Genomic DNA, 27,749 nt, shown 5'->3' on the forward strand with positions numbered 1-27,749 from the left:
TAAGAGGGGGGGGGAAAGAGGAAGAGGGGGGGGGAAAGGAAGAGGGGGGGGGAAAGAGGAAGAGGGGGGGGGAAGAGGAAGGGGGGGGGGAAGAGGGAAGAGGGGGGGGGGAAGAGGGGGGGGGGGAAGAGGGGGGGGGGAAGAGGGAAGGGGGGGGGAAGAGGGAAGGGGGAGGGGGAAGAGGGAAGAGAGGGGGGGAAGGGGAAGAGGGGGGGGGAAGAGGAAGAGGGGGGGGGGAAGAGGAAGAGGGGGGGGGGAAGAGGAAGAGGGGGGGGGGGAAGAGGGGGGGGGGAAGAGGGGGGGGGGAAGAGGGGGGGGGGGAAGAGGGGGGGGGGGAAAGAGGAAGAGAGGGGGGGGGGAAAGAGGAAGAGGGGGGGGGGAAAGAGGAAGAGGGGGGGGGGGAAAGAGGAAGAGGGGGGGGGGGAAAGAGGAAGAGGGGGGGGGGGGGAAAGAGGAAGAGGGGGGGGGGGAAAGAGGAAGAGGGGGGGGGGGGAAAGAGGAAGAGGGGGGGGGGGGGAAAGAGGAAGAGGGGGGGGGGAAGAGGAAGAGGGGGGGGAAAGAGGAAGAGGGGGGGGGAAAGAGGAAGGGGGGGGGAAGAGGGAAGAGGGGGGGGGGAAGAGGGGGGGGGGGAAGAGGGGGGGGGAAGAGGGAAGTGGGGGGAAGAGGGAAGGGGGGGGGAAGAGGGAAGAGGGGGGGGAAGGGGAAGAGGGGGGGGGAAGAGGAAGAGGGGGGGGAAGAGGAAGAGGGGGGGGGGAAGAGGAAGAGGGGGGGGGGGAAGAGGGGGGGGGGAAGAGGGGGGGGAAGAGGGGGGGGGGAAGAGGGGGGGGGGGAAGAGGAAGAGGGGGGGGGGAAAGAGGAAGAGGGGGGGGGGGGAAAGAGGAAGAGGGGGGGGGGGAAAGAGGAAGAGGGGGGGGGGGGGAAAGAGGAAGAGGGGGGGGGGGAAAGAGGAAGAGGGGGGGGGGGAAAGAGGAAGAGGGGGGGGGGGAAAGAGGAAGAGGGGGGGGGGGAAAGAGGAAGAGGGGGGGGGGGAAAGAGGAAGAGGGGGGGGGGGAAAGAGGAAGAGGGGGGGGGGGAAAGAGGAAGAGGGGGGGGGGGAAAAGAGGAAGAGGGGGGGGGGGAAAAAGAGGAAGAGGGGGGGGGGGAAAAGAGGAAGAGGGGGGGGGGAAAAGAGGAGAGGAGGGGGGGGGGAAAAGAGGAAGAGGGGGGGGGGAAAAGAGGAAGAGGGGGGGGGGGAAAAGAGGAAGAGGGGGGGGGGAAAAGAGGAAGAGGGGGGGGGGAAAAGAGGAAGAGGGGGGGGGGAAAGAGGAAGAGGGGGGGGGAAAGAGGAAGAGGGGGGGGAAAGAGGAAGGGGGGGGGGAAGAGGAAGAGGGGGGGGGAAGAGGAAGAGGGGGGGGAAGAGGAAGAGGGGGGGGAAGAGGAAGAGGGGGGGGAAGAGGAAGAGGGGGGGGGAAGAGGGGGGCGAGGGAGAGGGGGAGGGAGAGGGAGGGGAGGGAGAGGGAGGGGAGGGAGAGGGAGGGGAGAGGGAGGGGAGAGGGAGGGGAGGGGAGGGGAGGGGGAGGGGGGGGGGAAGGGGAAGAAAGGGGGAGAGGAAAGGGGGGAGAGGGAAGGGGGAGGGGGGAAGAGGGGGAAAGGGGGGGAAGGGGAAGAAAGGGGGGGGGGAAGAGGGGGAAGGGGGAAGAAAGGGGGGGAAGGGGAAGAAAGGGGGGGAAGGGGAAGAAAGGGAAAGAAAGGGGGAGGGGGGAAGGGGAAGAAAGGGGGGAGTGGAGGAGGAAGTGGGGAGGGGAGTGGGGGGAGTGGAGGGAGTGGAGGTGGAGGAGGGGGAGTGGAGGTGGAGGAGGGGGAGTGGAGGTGGAGGAGGGGGAGTGGAGGTGGAGGAGGGGGAGTGGAGGTGGAGGAGGGGGAGTGGAGGTGGAGGAGGGGGAGTGGAGGTGGAGGAGGGGGAGTGGAGGTGGAGGAGGGGGGAGTGGAGGTGGAGGAGGGGGAGTGGAGGTGGAGGAGGGGGAGTGGAGGTGGAGGAGGGGGAGTGGAGGTGGAGGAGGGGGAGTGGAGGTGGAGGAGGGGGGAGTGGGGGAGGGGGAGGGGGAGTGGGGGAGGGGGGAGTGGGGGGAGGGGGAGTGGGGGAGGGGGAGGGGGGGAGGGGGAGGGGGAGTGGGGGAGGGGGAGTGGGGGAGGGGGGAGTGGGGGAGGGGGGAGGGGGAGTGGAGGAGGGGGAGTGGGGGAGGGGGAGGGGGGAGTGGAGGAGGGGGAGGGGGAGTGGGGGAGGGGGAGGGGGAGGGGGAGTGGGGGAGGGGGAGGGGGAGTGGGGGAGGGGGAGTGGAGGAGGGGGAGTGGAGGAGGGGGAGGGGGAGTGGAGGAGGGGGAGGGGGGAGTGGAGGAGGGGGAGTGGAGGAGGGGGAGTGGAGGAGGGGGGAGTGGAGGAGGGGGAGGGGGAGTGGAGGAGGGGGAGGGGGTGAGGAGGAGGGGGTGAGGAGGAGGGGGTGAGGAGGAGGGGGTGAGGGGGAGGGGGTGAGGAGGAGGGGGGTGAGGGGGAGGGGGTGAGGAGGAGGGGGGTGAGGGGGAGGGGGTGAGGGGGAGGGGGGTGAGGGGGAGGGGGTGAGGGGGAGGGGGGTGAGGGGGAGCGGGGGTGAGGGGGAGCGGGTGAGGGGAGGGAGGAGGGTGAGGGGGAGGGGAGGAGCGGGTGAGGGGGAGCGGGTGAGGGGAGCGGGTGAGGGGGAGCGGGTGAGGGGGAGGGGGGGAGGGGGTGAGTGAGGGGAGCGGGTGAGGGGGAGCGGGTGAGGGGGAGCGGGTGAGGGGGAGGGGGGTGAGGGGGAGGGGGTGAGGAGGAGGGGGTGAGGAGGAGGGGGTGAGGAGGAGGGGGGTGAGGAGGAGGGGGTGAGGGGGAGCGGGTGAGGAGGAGGGGGTGAGGGGGGAGGGGGGGAGGAGGGGAGCGTGGGCGCGGAGGAGGGAGAGTGGGCGCGGAGGAGGGAGAGTGGGCGCGGAGGAGGGAGAGTGGGCGCGGAGGAGGGAGAGTGGGCGCGGAGGAGGGAGAGTGGGCGCGGAGGAGGGAGAGTGGGCGCGGAGGAGGGAGAGTGGGCGCGGAGGAGGGGAGAGTGGGCGCGGAGGAAGGAGAGTGGGCGCGGAGGAAGGAGAGTGGGCGCGGAGGAAGGAGAGTGGGCGCGGAGGAAGGAGAGTGGGCGCGGAGGAAGGAGAGTGGGCGCGGAGGAAGGAGAGTGGGCGCGGAGGAAGGAGAGTGGGCGCGGAGGAAGGAGAGTGGGCGCGGAGGAAGGGGGGGGAGGAAGGAGAGAGTGGGAAGGGGAGGAGGGCGGGGGGAAGGAGAGTGAGAGAGCGGAAGGGAGGGAGAGGGAGAGCGGAAGGGAGGGAGAGGGAAAGGGAGGGAGAGGGAGAGCGGAAGGGCGGGAGAGAGAGTGCGGAAGGGAGGGAGAGAGAGTGCGGAAGGGAGGGAGAGAGAGTGCGGAAGGGAGGGAGAGAGAGTGCGGAAGGGAGGGAGAGAGAGTGCGGAAGGGAGGGAGAGAGAGTGCGGAAGGGAGGGAGAGAGAGTGCGGAAGGGAGGGAGAGAGAGTGCGGAAGGGAGGGAGAGAGAGTGCGGAAGGGAGGGAGAGAGAGTGCGGAAGGGAGGGAGAGAGAGTGCGGAAGGGAGGGAGAGAGAGTGCGGAAGGGAGGGAGAGAGAGTGCGGAAGGGAGGGAGAGAGAGAGTGCGGAAGGGAGGGAGAGAGAGTGCGGAAGGGAGGGAGAGAGAGTGCGGAAGGGAGGGAGAGTGCGGAAGGGAGGGAGAGAGAGTGCGGAAGGGAGGGAGAGGGAGCGAGAGGGGGCGAGGGAGCGAGGGAGAGCGGGAGGGAGGGAGGGAGAGCGGGAGGGAGAGCGGGAGGGAGGGAGGGAGAGCCGGAGGGAGAGGGAGAGCCGGAGGGAGAGAGACAGCAGGCGGGAGGGAGGAAGGGAGGGAGAGAGGGAGATAGCAAGATCACTTCTGACAGATGAACATCTATCCGGAATACTCTGCATCGCTACAAGCAGCGTGCGGGCAAACCTTGACCAGTTGTGCAAGCAGAAAAATGCCAAGTATCTCACTAAATCAGTGTCCAACATAGTGATGAGAAAGTAAGTCAATATATTAATCTTTTCATTTAAAGCTTCTTCACAAAAATGCACATTTTCTGTTGTTTTGTAAAATAGATAACTTTTCAATGCCTTTAGCTTTCAGAAATTGTCTCACCGGCCCCCTATTTAAGACAAAAAATGTAATGTGGCCTCCCACACCAAGAGGTTGGACAACCCTATTCTAAAATGATTACTTATGAGACTGACGATGATTTTACAACAAGTGATCTGTTAATATGAGTTCACATTTAAATTTGTGAAATTTACATCTTCATATAGGTTTTTAAATGGCCTGTAAACCTCTGGGTATCAATTTTTATATGCATTCAACTTGTACATCATTCTTTCCTTGTGTTGATTTATTATTGGGGTAAAGTCATTTTGGCAAAGTTTGCTTTAAATGAGGGTTCTTTAAATTTAATTTCTCAGTACATGGTACAAATTACAGCCAGTGCTGTAATTCATTTGTCCTGAATTTGTCTGAGATATTTTAATGTCCAGATTAACCGTGATATCAGAAAGGGTACTTTATTTTCATTGTCTGGGGCAGATCTGGGACTGGGACACCACCTGTCAAGCTCCTGGAATCAGCAAGTGAGGCGATCCTATCAGTAGTTTTTAAGTTTCTGGGAGCCATGATGCATTAATCTTACATTTTCTAACTGAAGACCAAAAATCTGACAACCCTTTTAACAGCCATGTCAAAATACCGCAGAGTAGAATTTGATATGAGTGTTCACTTGAGAATATTGCCAACTGTCAGTGCTACCCTAATATTAACAACCTTTGACCAGTTAAAAGGAATTGTATGCATTAGTTTAAACATTTATATTTGAGGCAAGGTGGAACCCTTGCTACTAAAGCAGATCATTAAGACTTACTCTTCCGTGACCTTCCCTGTTGTTCCATCCACTATTTCCACTGTGTTATCCCCCCGAGACCAGTTTATGCTCGGCCTTTTGTAAAGTGGTTCAATCTCCTTTGGTTCTTCCTCACCACAATGGGAGAAGTGTGCCCTCACAGCAGTGAACGGGTTAGGAAGCTTCTCGTTCAAACTCTCATCCACACGTTGATTGATTGCTTTTGTGACTATATGCATCGCATGAAATTGGTCAGCTGATTTTGAAATACAAGGAAGCATTCACTGTTAAAGCTATTTCCCCTTAATTTATCATTCACTTTCATTTTTATGCGTTTGAGTTGGAAGTTACATTATTTAATATTCAAAATGCATTTTTAAAAACTGGGTTAAGACAGTAATATTCTATTCAGTGTCAATCTCATTTCATGCAGCATGTTGTTCAAAGGGCACTCCTGCATTCACACCATAAGGGAACCAGATCTGTACTGAAGCTCCAATTTCAAATAAAAATTCTGGGTAATCACCTTGGGTGAGGGGGCAGGGGAAATTTTAGAAGCCATAGGATAAATAATCTTTGAAAACTAGATCCCCTACAGTGTTAGTACAACTGTTTCACTTGCTCTGTGGATATAGGGTACCCCATCTTCTTCTTTTGGGCCTCCTTATCTCGAGAGACAATGGATACGCGCCTGGAGGTGGTCAGTGGTTTGTGAAGCAGCGCCTGGAGTGGCTATAAAGGCCAATTCTGGAGTGACAGGCTCTTCCACAGGTGCTGCAGAGAAATTTGTTTGTTGGGGCTGTTGCACAGTTGGCTCTCCCCTTGCGCCTCTGTCTTTTTTCCTGCCAACTACTAAGTCTCTTCGACTCGCCACAATTTAGCCCTGTCTTTATGGCTGCCCGCCAGCTCTGGCGAATGCTGGCAACTGACTCCCACGACTTGTGATCAATGTCACACGATTTCATGTCGCGTTTGCAGACGTCTTTATAACGGAGACATGGACGGCCGGTGGGTCTGATACCAGTGGCGAGCTCGCTGTACAATGTGTCTTTGGGGATCCTGCCATCTTCCATGCGGCTCACATGGCCAAGCCATCTCAAGCGCCGCTGACTCAGTAGTGTGTATAAGCTGGGGATGTTGGCCGCTTCAAGGACTTCTGTGTTGGAGATATACCCCCCAACATTCCCTTGCATTTTGCAACAAGAGAAAGACTGAATCCAGGCCTTGGTGACTATAGGTCAGATAGGCCATGAATGCACATGCCAAAGTCAGTCTGCCAAAAGGCACAGACAAGGAAGCACACTGCAAATGATCCCAGGGCCACAGGTCACTAATTCCAATTTAGTTTCGATGCAGTTCAAATCCACCCCAACCCCCATTGCAAAAAATGGCAATATTATTCTCATGTTACTTCTCCAAATGAAATCAGTTATACTTACGAAGGACAACACTGGTGATGTATAGAGGTTTGATAAAGTGGCTGAGAAGGGCTCCCTGGACTCCCAGCACCATCCATCGGCTCAGTTTATCACTGGCAGTCATGCAGCACACATGTGTTGTTGTCACACTCGGGCGGCAGTTTACTGCTGGCATGGTGGAACCTTTGGAATGAATGTGAAGTCTCATTTCAGGGTTTCGGTATGGCACAGGGTCCCTGCAGTAGACAATTATACAGTGAAGTATATCAAGCAGAGGGAAAAGATCAGTAATTCCATCTGAAACTACACAACATACATCTGACAAAATAAAAATGCATTTACCCTGTCTGTACTGTCAATTTCACTTCATATGAAAACAGAGTGGAGGTTACACAAGTATTAAGCTGCCACGATGTCATAAAAGTACAACCGAAAAACTAGTTAAAAAATGAACTGCCAATCTCCCAAAGTAAACACATGGGTAAAACATGCCCCAATGAACCGATTTCTTCCTACCTCGACTCTACTTTTTTTCCCCTTGTCCAGTGTCTTCCTACCCTCTTCTGTGATTCTTCTGATGTTCTCAGTCACTTTAGCAGTTTCCAGTTTCCTGGCCCTAAACAACTCCTTTTTACCATGGAAGTCCAATCCCTCTACATCGCCATCCCCTACCAGGGCGGTTTGAGAACTCTGTTTCTTTCTCCAACAGAGGCAAAACCAGTCCCCATCCAGCACTAGCCTCCTCACCTGGCTGAATTTGTTTTCACTTTGAATGACTTCTCCTTCAACCCCACTCACTTCCTCCAAATAAAAGTTGCAAGGTGTACCCGCATGGGTCCTATCTATGACTTTTTGGGGGGGGGGGGGGAGTATGTGGACCATTCCTTGTTTTAGCCCGATTCAGGCCCCTTTCCTCACCTCTTTTTCCAGTACATCGAAGACAGTAGCTGTGCTGTGTCCTGCTCTCGCCTTGAACCAGAAAATTTCATCAACTTTGCTTACAATTTCCACCTTTCTAATTCTTCCCTTCCTCAACCTCTCACCCTAGTCGCCAGAATCGGAGACAATCAACCAATATTCACTCTAAGCCCTTTGGTTTCTGGATCACTTCTTCACACCCCGCTTCCTGTATGGATTCTATTCCATTCTCTCAGTTTCTCCTTCCATGTCACATCTGTTCGGAAGATTTGACCATTCAATTAGCGATTCCGATATGTTTTCCCTTTTCCTCAATCGAGGAATTTCCCCACCATGGTGGGCAGGGCTCTCGATGGCGTTAATTCTACTTCACGCACTTCTGCTCTCACTCCCTCCCAGAACCACAATAGGCTTCCCCCTTGTCCTCACCTTCCAACCCACCAGCCTCTCTATTCAATGGATCATCCTCTGCCATTTTTGCCACCTCCAGCGCGATGTCACCACCAAATAAGTCTTCCCCTCCCAGCATTCCAAAGGGACTTTCGCTCCATGATAACCTGCTCGACTCTTCAGTTACCCCAACAATCCCTTCCCTTTCCTATGGCACTTTTCCATGCAAGTGCAGGAGATGCAAAACCTGCCCTTTAACCTCCTCCCTTTGCACCGTCCAATGCCCCAGAAGCTCCCTCCAGGCGAAACAGCAATTTACTTAGATTTCTTTCAATCCAGTATTCGCTGCTCAAGATGTGGTCTCCTCTATACTGGCGAGACCAAATGGAGACTGGGTGACCGCTTTATGGAACGTCTCTATTCAATCCACAAGAGCGACCGCAAGCTTTCCGTTGTCTGTCATTTCAATTCTCTACCTTGCTCCCACTCTGATCTTGCTGTACTTGGCCTCCTACAATGAATCTCAAGGCAAGCTCTAGGAACTGGGCACTTTACAGCCTCTGGGCTCAACATAGAGTTCCAATGATTTTGGATCGAAACTTCTGCCTCCTTGTTTCTTTTTCCTCCTCTTGCTTCTCTCATTTTCTTTGCTTTCGAACAGCAGCTAATCAGGATCCTGCCATTCACACTTTCGAGACACATCTTTTATTTCTTATCTTGTCCCATTTCAACTCCTTTTGACCTTGCACCATGAACCCTTTTGGAGTCGTATACAGCATAGGAGGCGGCAATTCAGCCTGTTGAGTCTATGCTGGCTCTCTGGAGCAATCCAGTCAGTCCTACTCCCCCACTCGATCCCGTAACCCTGCTAGTTTATTTCCTTAAAGTGCCCATCCAATTTCCTTTTGAAATCATTGATTGTCTCTGCTTCCACCACCCTCATGGACAGCAGGTTCCAGGTCATTACCACTCGTTGCATAAAAAAGTTCTTCCTCATATTCCCCCTGCATCTCTTGCCCAAAATCTTCAGTTTATGTCCCTGAGTTCTTGTACCATCTGTTAATGGAAATAGCTTTTCCCTGTCTAACTTATCTAAGCCTGTCATAACGTTGTAAACCTCTACCATATCTCCCCTATCGTATTAAGTAAAACATCTAATGAAAATGCTATTAAGAATAGTAATGCCCTGTAAGTACTATCTTGGTTTCAATTGATAAACGCAAATATATTTAATCAACAACAACATTTTGAACAAAGGCAAAATATTGCGGATGCTGGAAATCTGAAATAAATACTGAAATTTTCCGAAATTCTCAGCAGGTCTGGCAGCATCTGTGGAGAGAGAAACAGAATTAACATGCACTCATGTCCACAGACCTTTCAAACTCTTCTGGGGACAACCTGCACAGCTCGATGTCAAATTTTGTTCGATTACGCTTGAGATGTTTTACTACATTAAAAGTGCTATATAAATGAAAATAGTTTCTGTTGTGTAATGGAACTTTGGTGTTCCACAGCCAATCAGGATACAAAGGATTGAACTGGTACCTGTGCAGAATGTGATGTGTATAATCACAATTGCAACTGGACTTTTATACCGAGAACCAGCTTGTCAGAATTTTGTTTTCATAAGATCATAATCATAAGAACTAGGATCAGGAGTAGGCCGTCCGGCCCCTCGAGCCTGCTCCACCATTCAATAAGATCATGGCTGATCTTTTCGTGGACTCAGATCCACTTACCCGCGCTCTCACCGTATCCCTTAATTCCTTTATTGTTCAAAAAGATATCTACCTTAGCTTTAAAAACGTTTACTGAAGAAGCGTCAACTACTTCACCGGGCAAGGAATTCCATAGATTAACAACCCTCTGGGTGAAGAAATTCCTTCTTAATTCAGTCCTAAATCTGCTCCCTCTAATCTTGAGGCTATGCCCTCTTGTCCTAGCTTCACCTGCCAGTGGAAACATCCTCTCTACTTGTATCATCTATTCCCTTCATAATTTTATATGTTTCTATAAGATCCCCCTCATTCTTCTGAATTCCAATGAATATAATCCCAATCTACTCAGTCTCTCCTCATAAGCCAACCCCCTCAACTCCGGAATCAACCTAGTAAACCTCCTTCTGCACCCTCTCCAGTGCCAGTACATCCTCTCTCAAGTAAGGAGACCAAAACTGCACACAGTACTCCAGGTGCGGCCTCACCAGTACCTTATACAGCTGCAACATAACCTCTCTGCTTTTAAACTCAATCCCTTTAGCAATGAAGGACAAAATTCTATTTGCCTTCTTAATTACTTGTTGTACCTGCAGACCAACCTTCTGCGATTCATGCACAAGGACACCCAGGTCCCTCTGCATAGCAGCATGCTGCAACTTTTTACCATTCAAGTAATAATCCTTTTTACTGTTACTCCTACCGAAATGAATGACTTCACATTTATTAACATTGTATTCCATCTGCCAGACCTTTGCCCACTCGCTCAATGTATCTATGTTCCTCTGCAAAGTTTCACAGTCATCTGCACACTTTGCTCTGCCACTTATCTTAGTGTCATCAGCAAACTTTGACACCCTACACGTGGTCCCCAACTCCAAATCATCTATATAAATTGTAAATAATTGCAGTCCCAACACCGATCCCTGAGGCACACCACTAGTGACTGATTGCCAACCAGAATAGCACTCATTTATCCCCACTCTCTGCTTCCTGGTAGTCAACCAATCCTCTATCCATGCTAACACTTTACCCCTAACGCCATGCATCCTTATTTTATGCAGCAGCCTCTTGTGCGGCACCTTGTCGAAGGCCTTTTGGAAATCTAGGTACACCACATCCACTGAGTCCCCATTGTCCACCTTGCTCGTAATGTCATCATAGAATTCCAAAAGATTTGTCAAGCGCAGGACCCTGGTATTGGATTTTATCTTCACACTCTCCATTTGTATTCTAAATTCAACCATATTGTGATCACTCCTTCCAAGAGGATCCCTAACTATGAGGTCATTAATTATTCCTGTCTCATTACACAGGACTAGATCTAGGATAGCTTGCTCCCTCGTCGGTTCCATTACATACTGTTCAAGAAAACTATCACGGATACACTCAACGAACTCCTCCTCAAGGCTACCCTGACTGAGCTGGTTTGACCAATCTACATGTAGATTAAAATCCCCCATGATAATTGCCATACCATTTTTACAGGCATTAGTTATTTCTTTGTTTATTGCCATCATTCCTTGTAAAAATGTCAGGAGTAATTGATGAATATTCATTTGCTATTCACATTGAATTTTTCACTACAATAAACAGTGAACTTTCCCTCACCAGTGCAACAAGTGAAGTCACTTACATGAGAATACTCTGAGCAGCCCCCTTTGGAACTCTGCTGAGGTAGAGATGGAAAAAAATATTGTTCTTGAGGGAGAATAAATCACTTCCTGAAGACTTGCAGTAGATGCATTTTTCTAAACCCATAGGATCATTACTGCAGAACAGAAGGAGCTGCTTAAACAAGTACCTGCAAAAATGAACAAAAAGTTACTGGCAATAAAAGGGATATCACAAAACTATATATTTGTACTACAATGGGTAAAATCTTTTCTTAACACATTAACTTTTTCTCCCCCTGCAGCCCCATAATAACAAAAAGATGTGTTTGACTGGAAATCAAACTTCAAACAGTTCTCAATAAAAACAAGAAATGCTGGAAATACTCAGCAGGTCTGGTAGCATCTGTGGAGAGAAGCGGAGTTAATGTTTCAGATCAGTGACCCTTCAGATGCTGCCAGACCTGCTGAGCATTTCTTGATTTTTATTTCAGATTTCCAGCATCTGCAGTATTTTGCTTTCATTCAAACAGTTCCAGCTGGGTAAGGTACTGCAAGAGAGAACGGCAAAGATACAAAGAGGGTCAGAAAGTGTGTGAGTGAAAGTGAGAGTGTGCAAGTGTTTCTACACCACACTGAGGGATGCACTATTGGCTCCATTTCATGTCCACCATGTTTTCACTGTTGTGAACTTGGGGAATTTTACACGTACTCCAACTTATGTTTCATGGTCTTCCACTGAGTGAATTGTTTTAGGCTTGTGAACAGCTGTCTAGATAGTCAATTGTTTTCAACATTAAAGTGTGAAGAAATCCTGAAATTGAAAGTTACTTGGCATGCCTGCGAAACCCTTTAGATGGAGCTGTTGTGTTACGTGGTCCAAAAACTGTATGGTATCAGTCTGCTCAGATATTGTGTCGGGTCAGAACCGCTAGCCAGAGTACTTACTGGGCTATTTTGCATTATACAGAGCAGAATTTTTGGGGCAATGCTAATTCTACTCCCTCAGCCCAAAATATACCTTTTACAAGTATACTCTGTCAGGAATATCTGTCTGAACAAGAATGCAGTTATCCAGAGTAAAACACTAATAGACCACACCAATATTAAAGTGAATTGCCCATTTACAGTTTTCCCTTTTTGAAAATAGTTACAAATTATCTCAAGAAAAATACATGTCTCAAGATATATACTGATGAGGAAGGCCAATGGATTCATCCAGATACAATGTAGTTCCCAGTCATAGAATTCAACAGTTTCATAAATTATTCCTGTGCTATTGTCTCGATAAATTAAAGTCAGTTTCTTCTGTTGATATTCATTTGTGTGAAAACCTTCCTGACATCAATCTTAAATTTGCCTTTTACTAGTTTGAATCTATGCCACCTTGTTCTATTGTCGCACTTTAATTTTAAGTAATGTTCGGATTAATGTCTTTTGTACATTTTTTTCTTAATACATCTCTGAAATTCATTTTCAGCCATTTCAGACTTGACCAGGGATGACTGTAAAATTAAAAGTTTAAGTTTCTCCAGTCTTTCCTCACAATTACAATTCGGTTCCCTCACATTGGTGTGGGGCGGTGGCGGTGGGGGGGGGTGGTTGTGGAAGAGATAATCAGTTTCACAGCTGTTCTGTACAATGCCTCTAGGATGAAAATGTTTGCATCGCCTGCGTAAGGCGGGAGGAGTGCACTGTCTTTTCTAGTTCCACTTCTCCACAGGTCACAACATATATTTAAAAATTTACCCAGTTACCAATACGGTCAATCATATACTTTACTCTTTATTCCAGAATAAAATACACTAACCTTTAATAAACAACAAATTTATCAATTTATTATAACACAAGACTTACGCAGTAAAGAAGCAAAGCATTAAAACAGATTGAAATATGGAAGTTCCAGTTTTTAAAAAAACCCACACACACTGGTTAAAGACAAGAAAAAGAAATTCTCTCTGCAGAAGTCTTTTCGAAAAAAAAAAAATACTTTGGCCAAATACTTGTTAATTCTTCAAGAAAACGGATGAGATATGTTGTGTCCCAAAATGGCATACAGTCTGGTGGCTGGGAACACGTAGACGGGTCACTGGGATCTTTTCTGGAGCAGTTCTTTTCAGGCGGCGTTCAGGATTAATCCAGCAGGTTTTTCTAACTTCTGAGGAGAAATGCGGCCTCAGGGGTTGTAATTCTCACATACGCTGACCTCTCAGGGCTTTTCAAAGAAGTGAAGAAAGAGATGAGCTGGGTGTTTCTCTTGGCAGGTTGACTTCCAACTAACTCAAAACAGTCCACAATCCAATCAGAAAGTCAAAATACCCCTGACCATCATAAATCTTGACATTTCACTTCTCTTGTTAACATCTTCCCCAAGTCACCAAAGTTTCTGTTGTTCACTGAGCTTAAGGCACATGACTTCCAGTAAAGGTGAAAACAAGACCTCTCAATGACCCTTGTAAAAAACACATCCATGGAATCTTTTCAGTTTTAAACACAAATCCTCAAAAGTATAAAAATAATGGAAGCACTTTCACAACTATTTATGAATACATATTCCAGATACTGAAAAAAATGTGATATGGATGAGAGATAGAGGTCTCATGATAAATGCACCAAAATAACTATGCCACTCCAAATTTTCTGCGTCATTACCTTTGCAATGCCCGTCTTGCAACCACTACAGCATGGCAGTCGTGGAGTAAACGACCATCAAAACGCAGCCAACTGCCGTAACACGTTTCTCCTGTTCCCAAAGCAACCACTTCATACTGTTCACCATTGCAATCTTCAGTCACTGTGAAATCAAAAAGTGGAAACAGTATTCTCTTTACAGTTATACATATGGAAATGAAATATGGATGCAACGGATGTAGAATTAATCAGTTAATACACTTATTGGTGTATAGGTCCACAGTACAGAACTGAGTAATTTCACTAACTGACAACAATCCTACTCAATGGGTCGGAGAAAAAGGAAGGATTCATACAAATGCAGGAAAGGGTACTTGAAGCTAGAGTTGAAGCACATTATTGCAAAAGCATAGAGGAAGATCCTATATCTATCCAGTGCTATACCAGGACTGGGACTGCTTGATGCAGACAGCAGAAACCAAAAGTATTCCATTCTCCATGTCATCCTTGTTTCAGTTAGTGTAGTAAATATTGTAATAAGTAAATTGTAATAACTAACTTTTATAATGAATACAGACAGGAAATAAAGTCTTAAAAACAATAGAACACAAAAGGGTGTAGGAACTAAGGGATGAACAACTGCCATATTTAATCTGTTGTTACTGTACTGCTTGAAGCTAAATTGCAGGTTATGGCCTACTGTAGTTTACATGAGGTGCTATATTTTTTAAAGTAGAATGCATTTAAGAAATGATGTAGTTATGCCAGGAAATAGTTAGACTTTGTATGTGTATCAATGCATTATATTAGGGTTAAGTTGTGTCTGGAATCATGTTATGTAAAATGTATATTTATATGCTGTACTGGAAAGATGCTGAAGGACAGTGTCTGCTGTAGCACAAAGGCAGAAATGGTTTTGAGATAAGGCAGGATGCCTGATGACTGCCCCTCTCCATTAGGAGAGACTCAAGAGTAGCAATAACTGAGACTTGCAGGCATCATGGGGATGGAAATGTAAATAAAGGTATTCGGTGGCTATTCATAACTGGAATGTTGATGGGGATATCAGACATCCCCCATTGTGTGAATTACTTACCCCATCAAACCATTTGTAGAGAGAATGTATGGAAAGTTAAGGGTTAATTTGGAATATGACCTAATATAGAATGAAGAAACCCTCGGAGAGGGATAAAAGGAGGTGATTGAGAGAATTCGGGGCACACAGATTTGAAGAAGGAACCAGACCATTGTCAACACAACACTTGGAGAGAAGACTGTGTACAGTGGCACGGGTAGAAAGAACCAAAGGACACTCTGCTGTACAAGTACTGCTATTGGTTAAGTATTGCATTGTAAATCCTTGTTGTGCTTAATAAATTCTCTATCTTGATACAAGAATACTACAGTCCGTACCTTGTGGGTCCAAGACTAGTCAACATCTATTTCACTCCCCCACCCCAAACACAAAGAAATCTTACAGGGGAAAATATCAAAGAGCAATTTCAATCTAAAAAGCATTATACAGCTTTTTCTGAGCTTCACCGGATTTAATGCAGAAAAGTCAATTGCTTTATTTTGAACTAAATCACAGAGACTGTTGGCATTTAAGCAGTTCCAATCTCCTGCGCCCTTTTTCCTTAAGGACCTTAAAAATCAGTTTAAAAAAATATCTATTTTAACTGTAATTCCTAGATAGTGAATTATTCACAATGGATTTCCTCCTGAATTTGAGGAAGAATCCCTGAAATTTCCCACTATTTTCTTACCAGAAGTCAGGTCTGGAGTTGCATGTGCATTATGTCCGTAATGTTAAGGTACAAGCCAAGAAGCATGATAATGACCAGAAGTTTTTTTTTTAAAATGGATACACATTATATATGATCAGAATATAACATTCATATCATATTCTGCAAAATCAAATTTTAACATTTTATATTTTAATCAGATTTAAAGATATTTGCTTCAAGATACTATGCAAGTAAACTGCAACTTTAAACCATTTTAGAAGCCAACATCCATGCACAAATGCTATACATTAACATACAAGTTACAGGTTGCCAACTAATGGTTGGTAGTAATACTGCAATCAATGTTCCAGAAGGAACCAGTTTACAGCCCCAACACATGACTGAAGTGAACCTCCACATCAGTGATGACAATTCTGGGGAAGGACACAGGCCACTGTTTCAGTTGCACAGGCTGCAATATTTAGGATGCCAGCAGCTGAAACACTATTTATCTGCACCCAAGTCTTGGATTTGATTTAATTCTGAACGATGAAAGTTCCTTCTTTGCAATAGCAGTTAAGTATCGGAAGTAAAAAAGTTTCCTAGTATCAATCGAATTCACACTATGTGCAAGTTAAAAGCATGAAATCTTCCAATATAGCAGCATTACACCTACTCCAACTTGACAGCGTAACTGAGGATTCAAGGACAGTCAATGTGTGCAATAGGTCACATTAGAGTAGAAGGTCGCTTTGACCAGAGGGCAAAGGGAAATTAACAAAGTGAAAGAAAAATTGCAAGGGGAGGACTCTCTATCCGTAGTTAACTAAAAAAGTTAAAGATAGTATCAAACTTAAAGAGAAAGTATACAATTGAGCAAAGATGGATGGCAGGTCAGAAGATTGAACAGAATATAAAAAACAGCAAAGAATGATAAAGATTGATAAAGAGGGAAAAATTAGAGTACAAGAGAAAGCTAGCTAGAAATATAAAAACAGATCATAATAGTTTCTATAGATATATAAAAAATAAAAGTTAACAAAGTGAGCATCAGTCCTATAGAAAGTGAGTCTGGGGAATTAATAAGGGAAACTAAGGAGATGGCAGATGAATTGAACAGGGATTTTGCATTGACTGTCACTATAGAGGATAAAAGTAACATCTTGGAAATAGCTGTAAATCAGGAAATGGAAGGGATGAAGGAACTCAAGAAAATTACAATGACCAGGGAATTGGTACTGAGAAAATTGTTGGGGCTGTAAGCTGACAAGTCCGCAGGTTCTGATGGACTTCATCCTAGGGTCCTAAAAGAAGTGGCTAGTGAGACAGTTGATGTTTCAGGTCTGTGACCCTTCATCAGGTTCTGATGAAGGTCACAGACCTGAAACGTTAACTCTGTTTCTCTCTACACAGATGCTACCAGACCTGCTCAGTATTTCTGGCATTTTCTGTTCTCATTTCAGAGTGCCAGCATCCGCTGTATTTTGCTCTTATATTATTGAGATAGTTGATGCTTTGGTTTTAATTTTCCAAAATTCCCTAGATTCGGGGAAGGTTCGGTTAGATTGGAAAATAGCGAATGAAACTCCTTTATTCAAAAATGGAGACAGAAAGCAGGAAACTACAGGCCAGTTAGCTTAAAATCTGTCTTACGGAAAATGTTCGAAGCTATTAAGCAGGGCACTTAGAAAAATTCAAGGTAATCAGGCAGAGGCAACATGGTTTTGTGAAATGGAAAATCACGTTTAACCAATTTATTGGCATTCTTTGAAGTAACACGCGTTGTGGATAAAGGGGAACCGGTGAATTAACTGTACTTAGGTTTCCAGAAGGCATTTGATAAGGTGCCACATCAAAGGTTACTGGAGAAAATAAAAGCTCATGGTGTAGGGGGTAACATATTGGCATAGAGAGAAGATTGGCTAGCTAACAGGAAACAGAGTAGGCATAAATAGGTCATTTTCTGGTTGGCAAGATGTAACGTGTAGTGTGCCACAGGGATCAGTGCACAGTCCTCAACTTTTTATAATTTATATAAATGACTCGGATGAAGGGACCGAAGTTATGGTTGCTAAATTTGCTGATGACGCAAAGATAGATAGGAGAGTAAGTTGTGAAGAGGACATAAGGAGGCTGGAAAGGGATATATATTGGTTAAGTGAGTGGGCGAAGATCTGGCAAATGGAGTATAATGTGGGAAAATGTGAAATTGTCCATGTTGGCAGGAAGAAAAAAAACGCACATTATCTAAATGGTGAGAGACTGCAGAGCTCTGGGTATCTGGGTGTCCTAGTGCATGAACTGCAAAAGGTTGGTATGCAGGTAAAGCTAACAGAATGTTATTATTTATTGTGAGGGGAACTAAATACAAAAGTAGGGATGTTATCCTTCAGTTATAAGGGCATTGATGAGACCACATCTGTACAGTATTGGTTTCCTTATTTCAGGACGGATGTAAATGGAAGCAGTTCAGAGTAGGTTTACTAGACTAATTTATTTCATTTTTATTCATTCAGAGAAACAGCACTGAAACAGGCCCTTCGGCCCACCGAGTCTGTGCCGACCAACAACCACACATCTATACTAACCCCACAGTAATCCCATATGCCCTACCACCTACCTACACTAGGGGCAATTTATAACAGCCAATTTACCTGTCACCTGCAAGTCTTTGGCGGTGGGAGGAAACCGGAGCACCCGGAGGAAACCCACGTAGACACAGGGAGAACTTACAAACTCCACACAGACAGTACCCAGAATTGAACCCGGGTCCCTGGAGCTGTGAGGCTGCGGTGCTAACCACTGCGCCACCCAAATACCTGGAATGGGCGGGTTGTCTTATGAGGAAAGATTGGATAGGCTAGGCTTGTATCTGCTGGAGTTTAGAAGTGTAAGAGGTGATTTGATTGAAACATACAACATCCTGAGTGGTCTTGACAGGGTGGATATGGAAAGGATGTTTTCCCTTGTGGGAGAATATAGAACTAGGGTATCACTATTTAAAAATAAGGGGTCGCCCATTTAAGGCAGAGATGAGGAGAGTCTTTGTAACTGTTCCTCAAAAGGCAGTGGAAGCAGAGTCGTTAAATATTTTTAAAGCAGAGGTAGATAAATTCTTGATAAGCAAGGGGTGAAAGGTTAGAATCATAGAAAGTTCACGGCACAGAAAGAGGCCACTTGGCCCATTGTGTCTGCGCCGGCCAAAAAACCAGCGACCCAGTCTAATCCCACCTTCCAGCATTTGGTCTGTAGCCCTACAGGTTATGACACTTGAGATACATATCCAGATGCCTTTTACATGAGTTGAGGGTTTCTGCCTCTACTATCCTTTCAGGCAATGAGTGCCAGACCCCTACCACCCTCTGGTTGAAAAAGTTTTCCTCATCTCCCCTCTAATCTTTCTACCAATCACTTTAAATCTATGCCCCCTATTCAGTGACCTCTCTGCTAATGTAAAGAGGCCCTTCACCTCCACTCTAACCAGGTCCCTCACAATTTTGTACATTTCAATCAGATCTTCCCTCAGCCTTCTCTGTTCCAAGAAGAACAACCTCAGTCTATCCAATCTTTCCTCATAACTGCATTTTTCCAGTCCCGGCAACATCCTTATAAATCTCCTCTGTGCCATCTCTGGTGTAATTACATCCCTTCTGTAATTAGGTGAACAGAACTGCACACAGTACTCAAGTTGTGACCTAATCAATGATTTATACAGTTCCAGCATAATCTCCCTGCTATACCTCGGCTAATAAAGGAAAGGATTCCATATGCCTTCTTAACCATCTTATCGATTTGTCCTGCCACCTACAGGGATCTGTAGTCATTCAGTCCAAGGTCCCTCACTTCCTCTATACCTCTCAGTATAGTCCCATTAATCATGCATTCCTTTGCCTTGTTTGGCCTCCCCAAATGAATCATCTCACACTTTTCCAAGCTGAATTCAATTTGCCACTTTCCTGCCCACCTGACCAGTCCCATCGATATCTTCCTGTACCCTACAACTATTCTCCTCGCTATCTACCACATGGCCAATCTTTGTGTCGTCTGCAAACCTCTTGATCATGCCCCCTACATTTGCGTCCAAATCATTCATATCACAAAAAGCAGGAGACCCAGTACTGAGCCAAGCGGAACGCCACTGGAAACAGCCCTCTAGTCGCAAAAATACCCTTCAACAATTACTCTTTGTTTCCTGCCACTGAGCCAATTTTGTATCCACCTTGCTAGCACCCATGGGTTTTTTTTTTAAACCAGTCAGCCATGCGGGACCTTGTCAAAAGCCTCTTTAAAACCCAGGAAGACCACATCAACTGCACTACCCTCATTAATCTTCCTTGTTACCTCTTCAAAAAATTCGATCAAGTTGGTCAAACAAGATCTTCCCTCACCAGATCCATGCTGACTATCCTTGATTAATCTGTGCCCTCTAAGTGACAGTTTATCCTGTCTGTCAGAATTGATTATAATAATTTGCCCACTAATGAGGTTCGACTGACTGGCCTGGAATTATTCGGTCTATCCCTCACTCCCTTTTTAAAACAGAGGTACAACGTTAGCAGTACTCCAATCCTCTGGCACCACACCTGTATCCAGTGAGAATTGGAAAATGATGGTCAGACCTTCCGTTATTTCCTGTCTTGCTTCTTTTAACAGCCTGGGGTACATTTCATCCAGCCCTGGTGATTTATCAACTTTCAAGGATGCTAATCCCATTAATACTTCCTCTCTCCCTATTTTTATCACATCCAATACTTCATATCCCTCTTCCTTAACTACAATATCTGCGTCCCCCTCTTTTATGAAGACAGACACAAAGTATTCATACCAACATCTTCTGTCCCTACACATAGGTTACCTTTTTGGTCTTTTATGGGCCCTCTCCTTAGTTATCCTCTTCCTCTAAATGTATTAATAAAACATCTTTGAGTTCACCTTGATTTTCTTTCCAATATTCTTTCATGCCCTCTCTTAGCTTTCCTAATTTCCTTCTTGATTTCACCCGTCCACTGCCTATACTCTAAGTTTTCTGTAGTACTGAGTTCTTGGTGTCGGACATAAGCTTTCCTTTTCAGCCTTATCTTACCCTGTAAGCTCCTTGACGTCCATGGGGCTCTAGGTTTGGCTGTCCCACCCTTTTTCTTTGTGGGAACATGTTTACTCTGAATCCCTTGAATCTCCCATTTGAATGCCTCCCACTGTTCTGACACTGATTTACTTTCAAGTAGCTGTTTCCAGTTTACTTTCACTAAATTACTCCTCAGCTTAGTAAAATTGGCCTTGCCCCAACTGAGAACTCGAACTCCTGTTCTATCCTTGTCCTTTTCCATAATTATGATAAGACTGTCTGAATTATAATCACTACCACCAAAATCCTAAATACGCCACTGCCACTCCTTCCACCTGCTCATCTTCATTCCCTAAAACTAAGTCTAAAATTGCACCTTCTCTTGTTGGACTTGCTACATACTGGCCAAAAAAGTTCTCTTGAATACACCTCAGGAACGCTGCTCCCTCAATTCCTTTTGCACTAAAACTATCCCATTTAATACTGGGGTAGTTAAAATCCGCTACCATTGCTGCCCTACTGTTTTTGCACTTCTCAGAAATTTGCCTACATCTGCTCTTCTATCTCCCTCTGAATGTTTGGGGGTCTATAGTACACTCCCAGCAGAGAGATTGCCCCTTTTCTGTTCCTTAGCTCAATCCATATGGCCTCATTTGATGAACCTTCCAACATATCATCCCTCCTCACAGCTGTAATAGTTTCTTTGACCAAAATTGCCACTCCCCCTCCTTTCTTATCCCCCTCTCTATCGCTTCTGAAAACCCTGTAATCAGGAACATTGAGCTGCCATTCCTGTCCCTTCTTAAGCCATGTTTCTGTAATAGCAATGATATCATACTGCCACATGTCTATCTACGCTCATGTTATCGGGCGTAGGCAGGAATGTGGAGTCGAGGTTACAATCAGATCAGCCATGATCTTGTTGAATGGCGGTGTAGGCTCGAGGGGCCAAGTGGCCTACTCTTGCTCCTAATTCATACGCTCATAAGTGATTAGCCCGCTTGAGTTTTCAGTCTGAAGTTTTCCCAAGTTAGTTAACTCTTTAGCATTATTCTGCCATGTATACTTAAGAGCTTGTAATCACAGCACTGTTAGCCCTCAAGTAAACTCCTATTGTGCTGCAGATGCGATCGGCCTCTAATTTATTTTATTTCTCGAAAAGAGTACTGCAAAAAAATTAAAAAAAAAAAAATATTTCAGTATAGACCCAAGCCATTCAAAAAGGCATGACATTTAAGTTCCAAATACTTCAGAACATGGGAAATTCAAATACAAGGAAGTATTACTTACCACTGCGAACCATTTAAGGAGAAGCTAGATAAGCATGAGGGAGAAAGGAATAATAGGTTATGCTGATAGGGTTAGATGAAGTAAAACAGGAGCAGGCTCATTTGGAACATGGACCAGTTGGGCCAAATGGCATGTTTCTGTTATGCACATTTTATGTAACCAGGTATAAAGCATAGGTACTGCTGGTGATCGCTACCATCAGCGGGAGAATCCTGTTAATGATTTGGGTAATATGGGGCGGGGGTGGCTCTAAACTTCCCTGTGCTAAACCAGAGGCTAACACCGTTACTTAGTGCAAACAGGGGGGAACCTTCTTTTCTGCCAGCTTTTTACTCCCCCCAGTACGCATTAAATTTAATATTACTTTAAAAAGGGGGAGAGGGGAAGAACCAAATCTTATTCATTTTCCACCTCAAATTGTAGTTTTCCATCACAATTAAGTGCTATGCAAAGGTTGACTAACTTACCTTTCTCCACTATGAAAGCAGCCAGACTCCCTCCGCAGCTTTTGTAATTGGGAAGGGACTCCAAGAGCATATTCAATATACAATTGCTAACAGCTGCACAACGGATGGGGTGAATAACTAGATTTTCTGAAATAAATCAAAAGAGATGTAGTCATAACTGGATTTAGAACATACAGAAATCATATTCTTTCATTCAAACTTTATTGTCTGTTACGCGATGCCTCCTTCATCTTCTTATCTTAGGGGTGAGAGTGGCGAAAGTCAAAAAGGTCAGAAAATTACTGGCTGAAGACAAAAAGTCTGAAATGTGTTTTGACAAGCAGTCATGTAATTATAGCAGTGTTAATGATATGTAATGAATGCAAATGGTTCCAAGCCACTTCAAATGTGTAGAAACATTAGTTTTTCCTCTATTTACCTTCGATTACTATCAAGGCAGCAGACCAATGCATTTGTATAAAATCACCAAAGCAACTTCAAAATTCAATAGTTAGTACAGCATGTAATTAAAGATGAAGGAAGTTTTAACACCAGAATAGTCAGTTCTGACTTTTTTTTTTAAAAAGCCCACTAGAAAGCCACAAAGCTGCCCCAAACGTCAGAAGTATCAGTTCCTACTTGCAGAAATTTACTGATTTTTTTCTAAAGCCGGTCTTTTGGGTCTGAAGGTCAGAAACCGCAGGGGTGTCCACCTTTTTATGCGAATAGCCACATTAAAATTTTTGTCCTACATAGGAGGCAGATGAGCAAATTTTGGAAAGATAAAGGCATCAGAAATTTATTTTATTAATAAGATCAACAAAAAAAATTGTGCATTTTTGTGAACAAGCTTTAAATGAGACTAATTTATTAACTTACTTCCTTGTCAGTATATTGAACACTGATTTAGTGAGATACCTGGCACTGACTAATTGTGCAAGCAAAAACGTCTGCCCGCATACTTGATATAGCGATGCGAAGTATCCCGGATGAACGTCCATCTGTCAGAAATGATCTCGAACGTGCTCCCTTCCCCTTCTCTCACTGCCTGTCTCTCCACCCCTCCCCCCAACCCAGTGTGAATCTCTCCTCGCCCGTGTCTATCTCCTGCTCTCCTCCCCTTACTCCCCCTCTCTTCCTCCTACCCCTCTCCAATCTTTGTCCCTTCTCCCTCTTCTCCCCCACCCCCGTCTCCTCCCCCCACCCATGGTGCAACAACCCACCCTCCCCCCAGCTCCCCCTTGTCCGTGGCTCAACCCCCCCCCCCCCCCCGCCCCGTGGTGCACACCACAACCCCCCTCCCCTGCTCTCTCTCTGGGGCACAGCCCCCCCACTCTCTCTCTCTGGGGCTCAACCGTCAACCCCCCTCCCCCCACCTCCTCTCTGGGGAACCGCCTCTCTCCCTCCCCCTCCCTGTGGCCCCCCCTTCTCTTGCTCTGTGGCACCCCCCCCCCCCACTTTCTCCCTGTGGCACCCTCCCTTCCCCATCCACTCATCCTCCTTTCTCTCTCCCCCTCTGTTCCCTGGGCCGTCGCTGTCTTCCTGCAGCGCCACTCTGCCCTGTGCCTCCGGCTGCGTGCTGGCTCTCCTCTCCCCTCGGCCTCTCTTTTTCTCTCCACCTCCCCCCAACTCCACCCATAGCAGGCATTCCTGCTCACTCATTAAACTGCCCGTAAACAGAGGGGCAGCTGATCTCAACACGCCTGAGCTGCAAACTATCAGTCAGCACTCACCCTGTCAGTCACAGACACAGACCAATCGCAGACCAGCCCGAGTTGAAAGCTTTGGTGGGCTGGAAGAAGCAAATGACGGATTTTCAAAATTAATGTTGGAAATCCGCCATTTGGCAGCAATCTCTCATCCCTATTATCAACTCTGCCCAGACCCCTCATGATTTTGAACAGTTCCATCAAATCCCCTCAATCTTTTCTTCAAGAACAGGCCCAGTTTCTCCAACCTATCCACGTAACTGAAATTTTCCATCCCTGGAACCAGTCTAGTGAATCATTTCTGCACCGTTCTTCCTAAAGTGTGGTGCCCAGAACTGGATGCAATACTTCAGTTGAGGCCAAACCAGTGTTTTATACAGGTTTAACATAACTTCCTTGTTCTTGTTCTCTATATCCAGGATTCCATATGCTTTATTCACCACTTTTTCAACCTGCCCTGCAACCTTCAATGATTTGTGCACAGATACCCCTAGATCCCTCAGCTCCTGCAACCCCTCAGAATAGTGCCCTTTAATTTTTATTGCCTTTCCTTGTTCTTCCTACCAAAATGAATCACTTCACACTTTTCTGTATTAAATTTCATCTGCCACTTGTTCGTCCATTCCACCAGCCCATCGATGTCCTCTTGAAGTTTATATCCATCCTCCTCAGAGTTCACAATACTTCCAAGTTTTGTGTCATCTGCAAATTTTGATATTGTGCCCTGTATACCCAGGTCTATATCAAGAAAAACAGGGGTTCCTAGCATCAAACCCTGGGGTACTCCACTATATACCTTCCTCCAGTCTGAAAAACAACCGTTCACCACTACTCTTCGTTTCCTGTCACTCAGCTAATTTTGTATGCGTGTTTTCACAGTCCCTTTTATTCCATGGGCTTCAATTTTGTTGACAGGCCTGTTATGTGGCACTTTATCAAATGCCTTTTGGAAATCCATGTACACCACATCAACAGCATTACCCTCATCAACCATCCTTGTTACCTCATCAAAAAACTCAAGCAAGTTAGTTAAACACGATTTGCCCTTAACAACTCCATGTTGGCTTTCTTTAATTAATCTGCATTTGTCCAAAAGACTGTTAATTTTGTTCTGAATTATAATTTCTAAAGCCTTCCCACCACCAACGTTAAAGTGACTGGTCTACAGTTGCTGGGCTTGACCTTACACACCATTTTGAACAAGGCTGTAACATTTACAATTTTCCAGCCTCGAACCCCATCCCCGTATCGAAGGAGGATTGGAAGATTATGGGGCCAGTGCCTCTGCAATTTCCACCCTTACTTCTCTCAGAGAACAGTAGATGCATCTTTTTTTTTTAATTCATTCATGGGATATGGCTAGGCCAGCATTTATTGCCCATTCCTAATTGCCCTCAAGAAGGTGGTGGTGAGCTGCCTTCTTGAAGTGCTGCAGTCCATGTGAGGTAGGTACACCCACACTGCTGTTAGGAAGGGAGTTCCAGGATTTTGACCCAGCGACAGGGAAGGAACGGCGATATAGTTCCAAGTCAGAATGGCGTGTGACTTGGAGGGGAACTTGCAGGTGGTGGTGTTCCTATGCATTTGCTGCCCTTGTCCTTCTAGTTGGTAGAGGTGCTGTCTAAGGAGTCTTGATGCGTTGCTGCAGTACATCTTGTAGATGGTACACACTGCTGCCACTGTGTGTTGGTGGTGGAGGGAGTTTGTGGATGGGGTGCCAATCAAGTGGGCTGCTTTGTCCTGGATCGTGTCGAGCTTCTTGTGTTGTTGCTGCTGCACCCATCCAGGCAAGTGGAGAGTGTTCCATCACACTCCTGACTTGTGCCTTGTAGATGATGGACAGGCTTTGGGGAGTCAAGAGGGGAGTTACTCGCCTCAGGATTCCTAGCCTCTGACCTGCTCGTTACCACAGTATTTATATGGCTACTACAGTTCAGTTTCTGGTCAATGGTAGCCCCTAGGATGTTGATAGTGGGGGATTCTGCAATCGTAATACCATTAAACGGCAAGGGGAGATGGTTAGATTCTCTCTTGTTGGAGATGGTCATTGCCTGGCACTTGTGTGGCACAAATGTTACTAGCCACTTATCAGCCCAAGCCTGGATATAGTCCAGGTCTTGCTGCATTTCTACACGTACTGCTTCAGTATCTGAGGAGTCGCGAATGGTGCTGAACATTGTGCAATCATTAGCAAATTCCCCACTTCTGACCTTATGATTGAAGGAAGCATCTGAAGATGGTTAGGCCTCGGACACTACCCTGAGGAACTCCTGCAGTGATGTCCTGGAACTCAGATGATTGACCTCCAACAACTACAACCATCATCCTTTGTGCTAGGTATGACTCCAAAGAACGGAGAGTTTCCTCCCCCACCCCCAGATTCCCATTGACTTCAGTTTTGCTAGGGCTCCTTGGTGTCATACTCGGTCAAATGCTGCCTTGATGTCAACGGCAGTCACTCTTACCTCATCTCGAGTTCAGCTCTTCTGTCTATGTTTGAACCAAGGCTGTAATGAGGTCAGGAGCTGAGTGGCCCTGGCGGAACCCAAAGTGAATGTCACTGAGCAGGTTATTGCTAAGGCAAGTGCCGCTTGATACTACTGTCGACGACACCTTCCATCACTTTACTGATGATTGAGAGTAGACTGATGGAGCAGTAATTGGCCATGTTGGACTTCTCCTGCTTTGTGTACAGGACATACCTGGGCAATTTTCCACGTTGCCGGGTAGATTCCAGTGTTGTAGCTATACTGAAACATCTTGGCTAGGGGCATGGCAAGTTCTGCAGCACATCTTCAGTACTATTACCGGAATATTGTCAGGGTCCATAGCCTTTGCAGTATCCAGTGCCTTCAGTCCTTCGTTGATATCACCCAGTATAAGTCGAATTGGCTGAAGTCTGGCATCTGTGATGCTGGGGACTTCAGGAGGAGGCTGAGATGGATCATCAAATCAGCACTTCTGGCTGAAGATTGTTGCCAATGCTTCAGCATTATCTTTCGGACTGATGTGCTGAGCTCCCCTATCAATGAGGATGGGGATATTTGTGGAGTCACCTCCTCCTGTTAGTTGTTTAATTGTCCACCACCATTCACAGCTGGATGTGGCAGGACTGCAGAACTTAGATCTGATCCGTTGGTTATGGGATTGCTCGGCTCTATCGCATGCTGCTTACGCAGTTTGGCACACAAGTAGTCCTGTGTTGTAGTTTCACCAGATTGACACCTCATTTTGAAGTATGCCTGATGCTGCTCCTGGCATGCCTTCCTGCACTCTTCATTGAACCAGGGTTGATCTCCTGGGTTGATGCTAACTGTAAAGTGGAGAATATGCCGGGCCATGAGATTACAGATTGTGTTCGAGTACAATTCTGCTCCTGCTGATGGCCCACAGCGCCTCATGGATTCCCAGTTTTGCACTGCTAGATCTGTTCGAAATCTATTCCATTTAGCACGGTGGTAGTGCCACACAACATGATGGAGGGTATCCTCAATGTGAAGGCAGGACTTCGTCTCCAGAAGGATTATGCTGTAATCACTCCTACCAATACTGTCATGGACAGATGCATCTGCGGCAGGCAGATTGGTGAGGACGAGGCCAAGTATGTTTTTCCCTCTTGTTGGTTCCCTCACCACCTGCCGCATATCCAGTCCAGCAGCTATGTCCTTTAGGACTTAAAAACAAGAAATGCTGGAAATACTCAGCAGGTCTGGCAGCATCTGTGAAAAGAGAAGCAGAGTTAACGTTTCGGGTCAGTGACCCTTCTTCAGAACTGGCAAATATTAAAAATGTAAAAGGTTATAAGCAAGTAAAGTGGGGGTTGGACAAGAGATAACAAAGGAGAAGGTGTAGATAGGACAAGGTCACAG

At 46.4% G+C, this 27,749-nt stretch overlaps 1 protein-coding gene across 1 annotated transcript in view; it reads right to left on the minus strand.

The window, feature by feature from the left end:
• Positions 1 to 27,749, minus strand: part of LOC137353179 (adenosine deaminase domain-containing protein 1-like) — a 101,947-nt gene that overhangs the window by 13,733 nt on the left and 60,465 nt on the right. Inside the window, exons 7-11 of the mRNA XM_068019226.1 lie at positions 22,193 to 22,318; positions 13,665 to 13,806; positions 11,036 to 11,203; positions 6,395 to 6,609; positions 4,977 to 5,211 (exon numbers count right to left, since the gene is read on the minus strand). Of these exons, the coding sequence (XP_067875327.1) occupies positions 4,977 to 5,211; positions 6,395 to 6,609; positions 11,036 to 11,203; positions 13,665 to 13,806; positions 22,193 to 22,318 (886 nt within the window). The remainder of the gene's footprint in view (positions 1 to 4,976; positions 5,212 to 6,394; positions 6,610 to 11,035; positions 11,204 to 13,664; positions 13,807 to 22,192; positions 22,319 to 27,749) is intronic.

This window comes from Heterodontus francisci, chromosome 40 (assembly GCF_036365525.1).
Source record: "Heterodontus francisci isolate sHetFra1 chromosome 40, sHetFra1.hap1, whole genome shotgun sequence".
NCBI lineage: Eukaryota > Metazoa > Chordata > Chondrichthyes > Heterodontiformes > Heterodontidae > Heterodontus > Heterodontus francisci.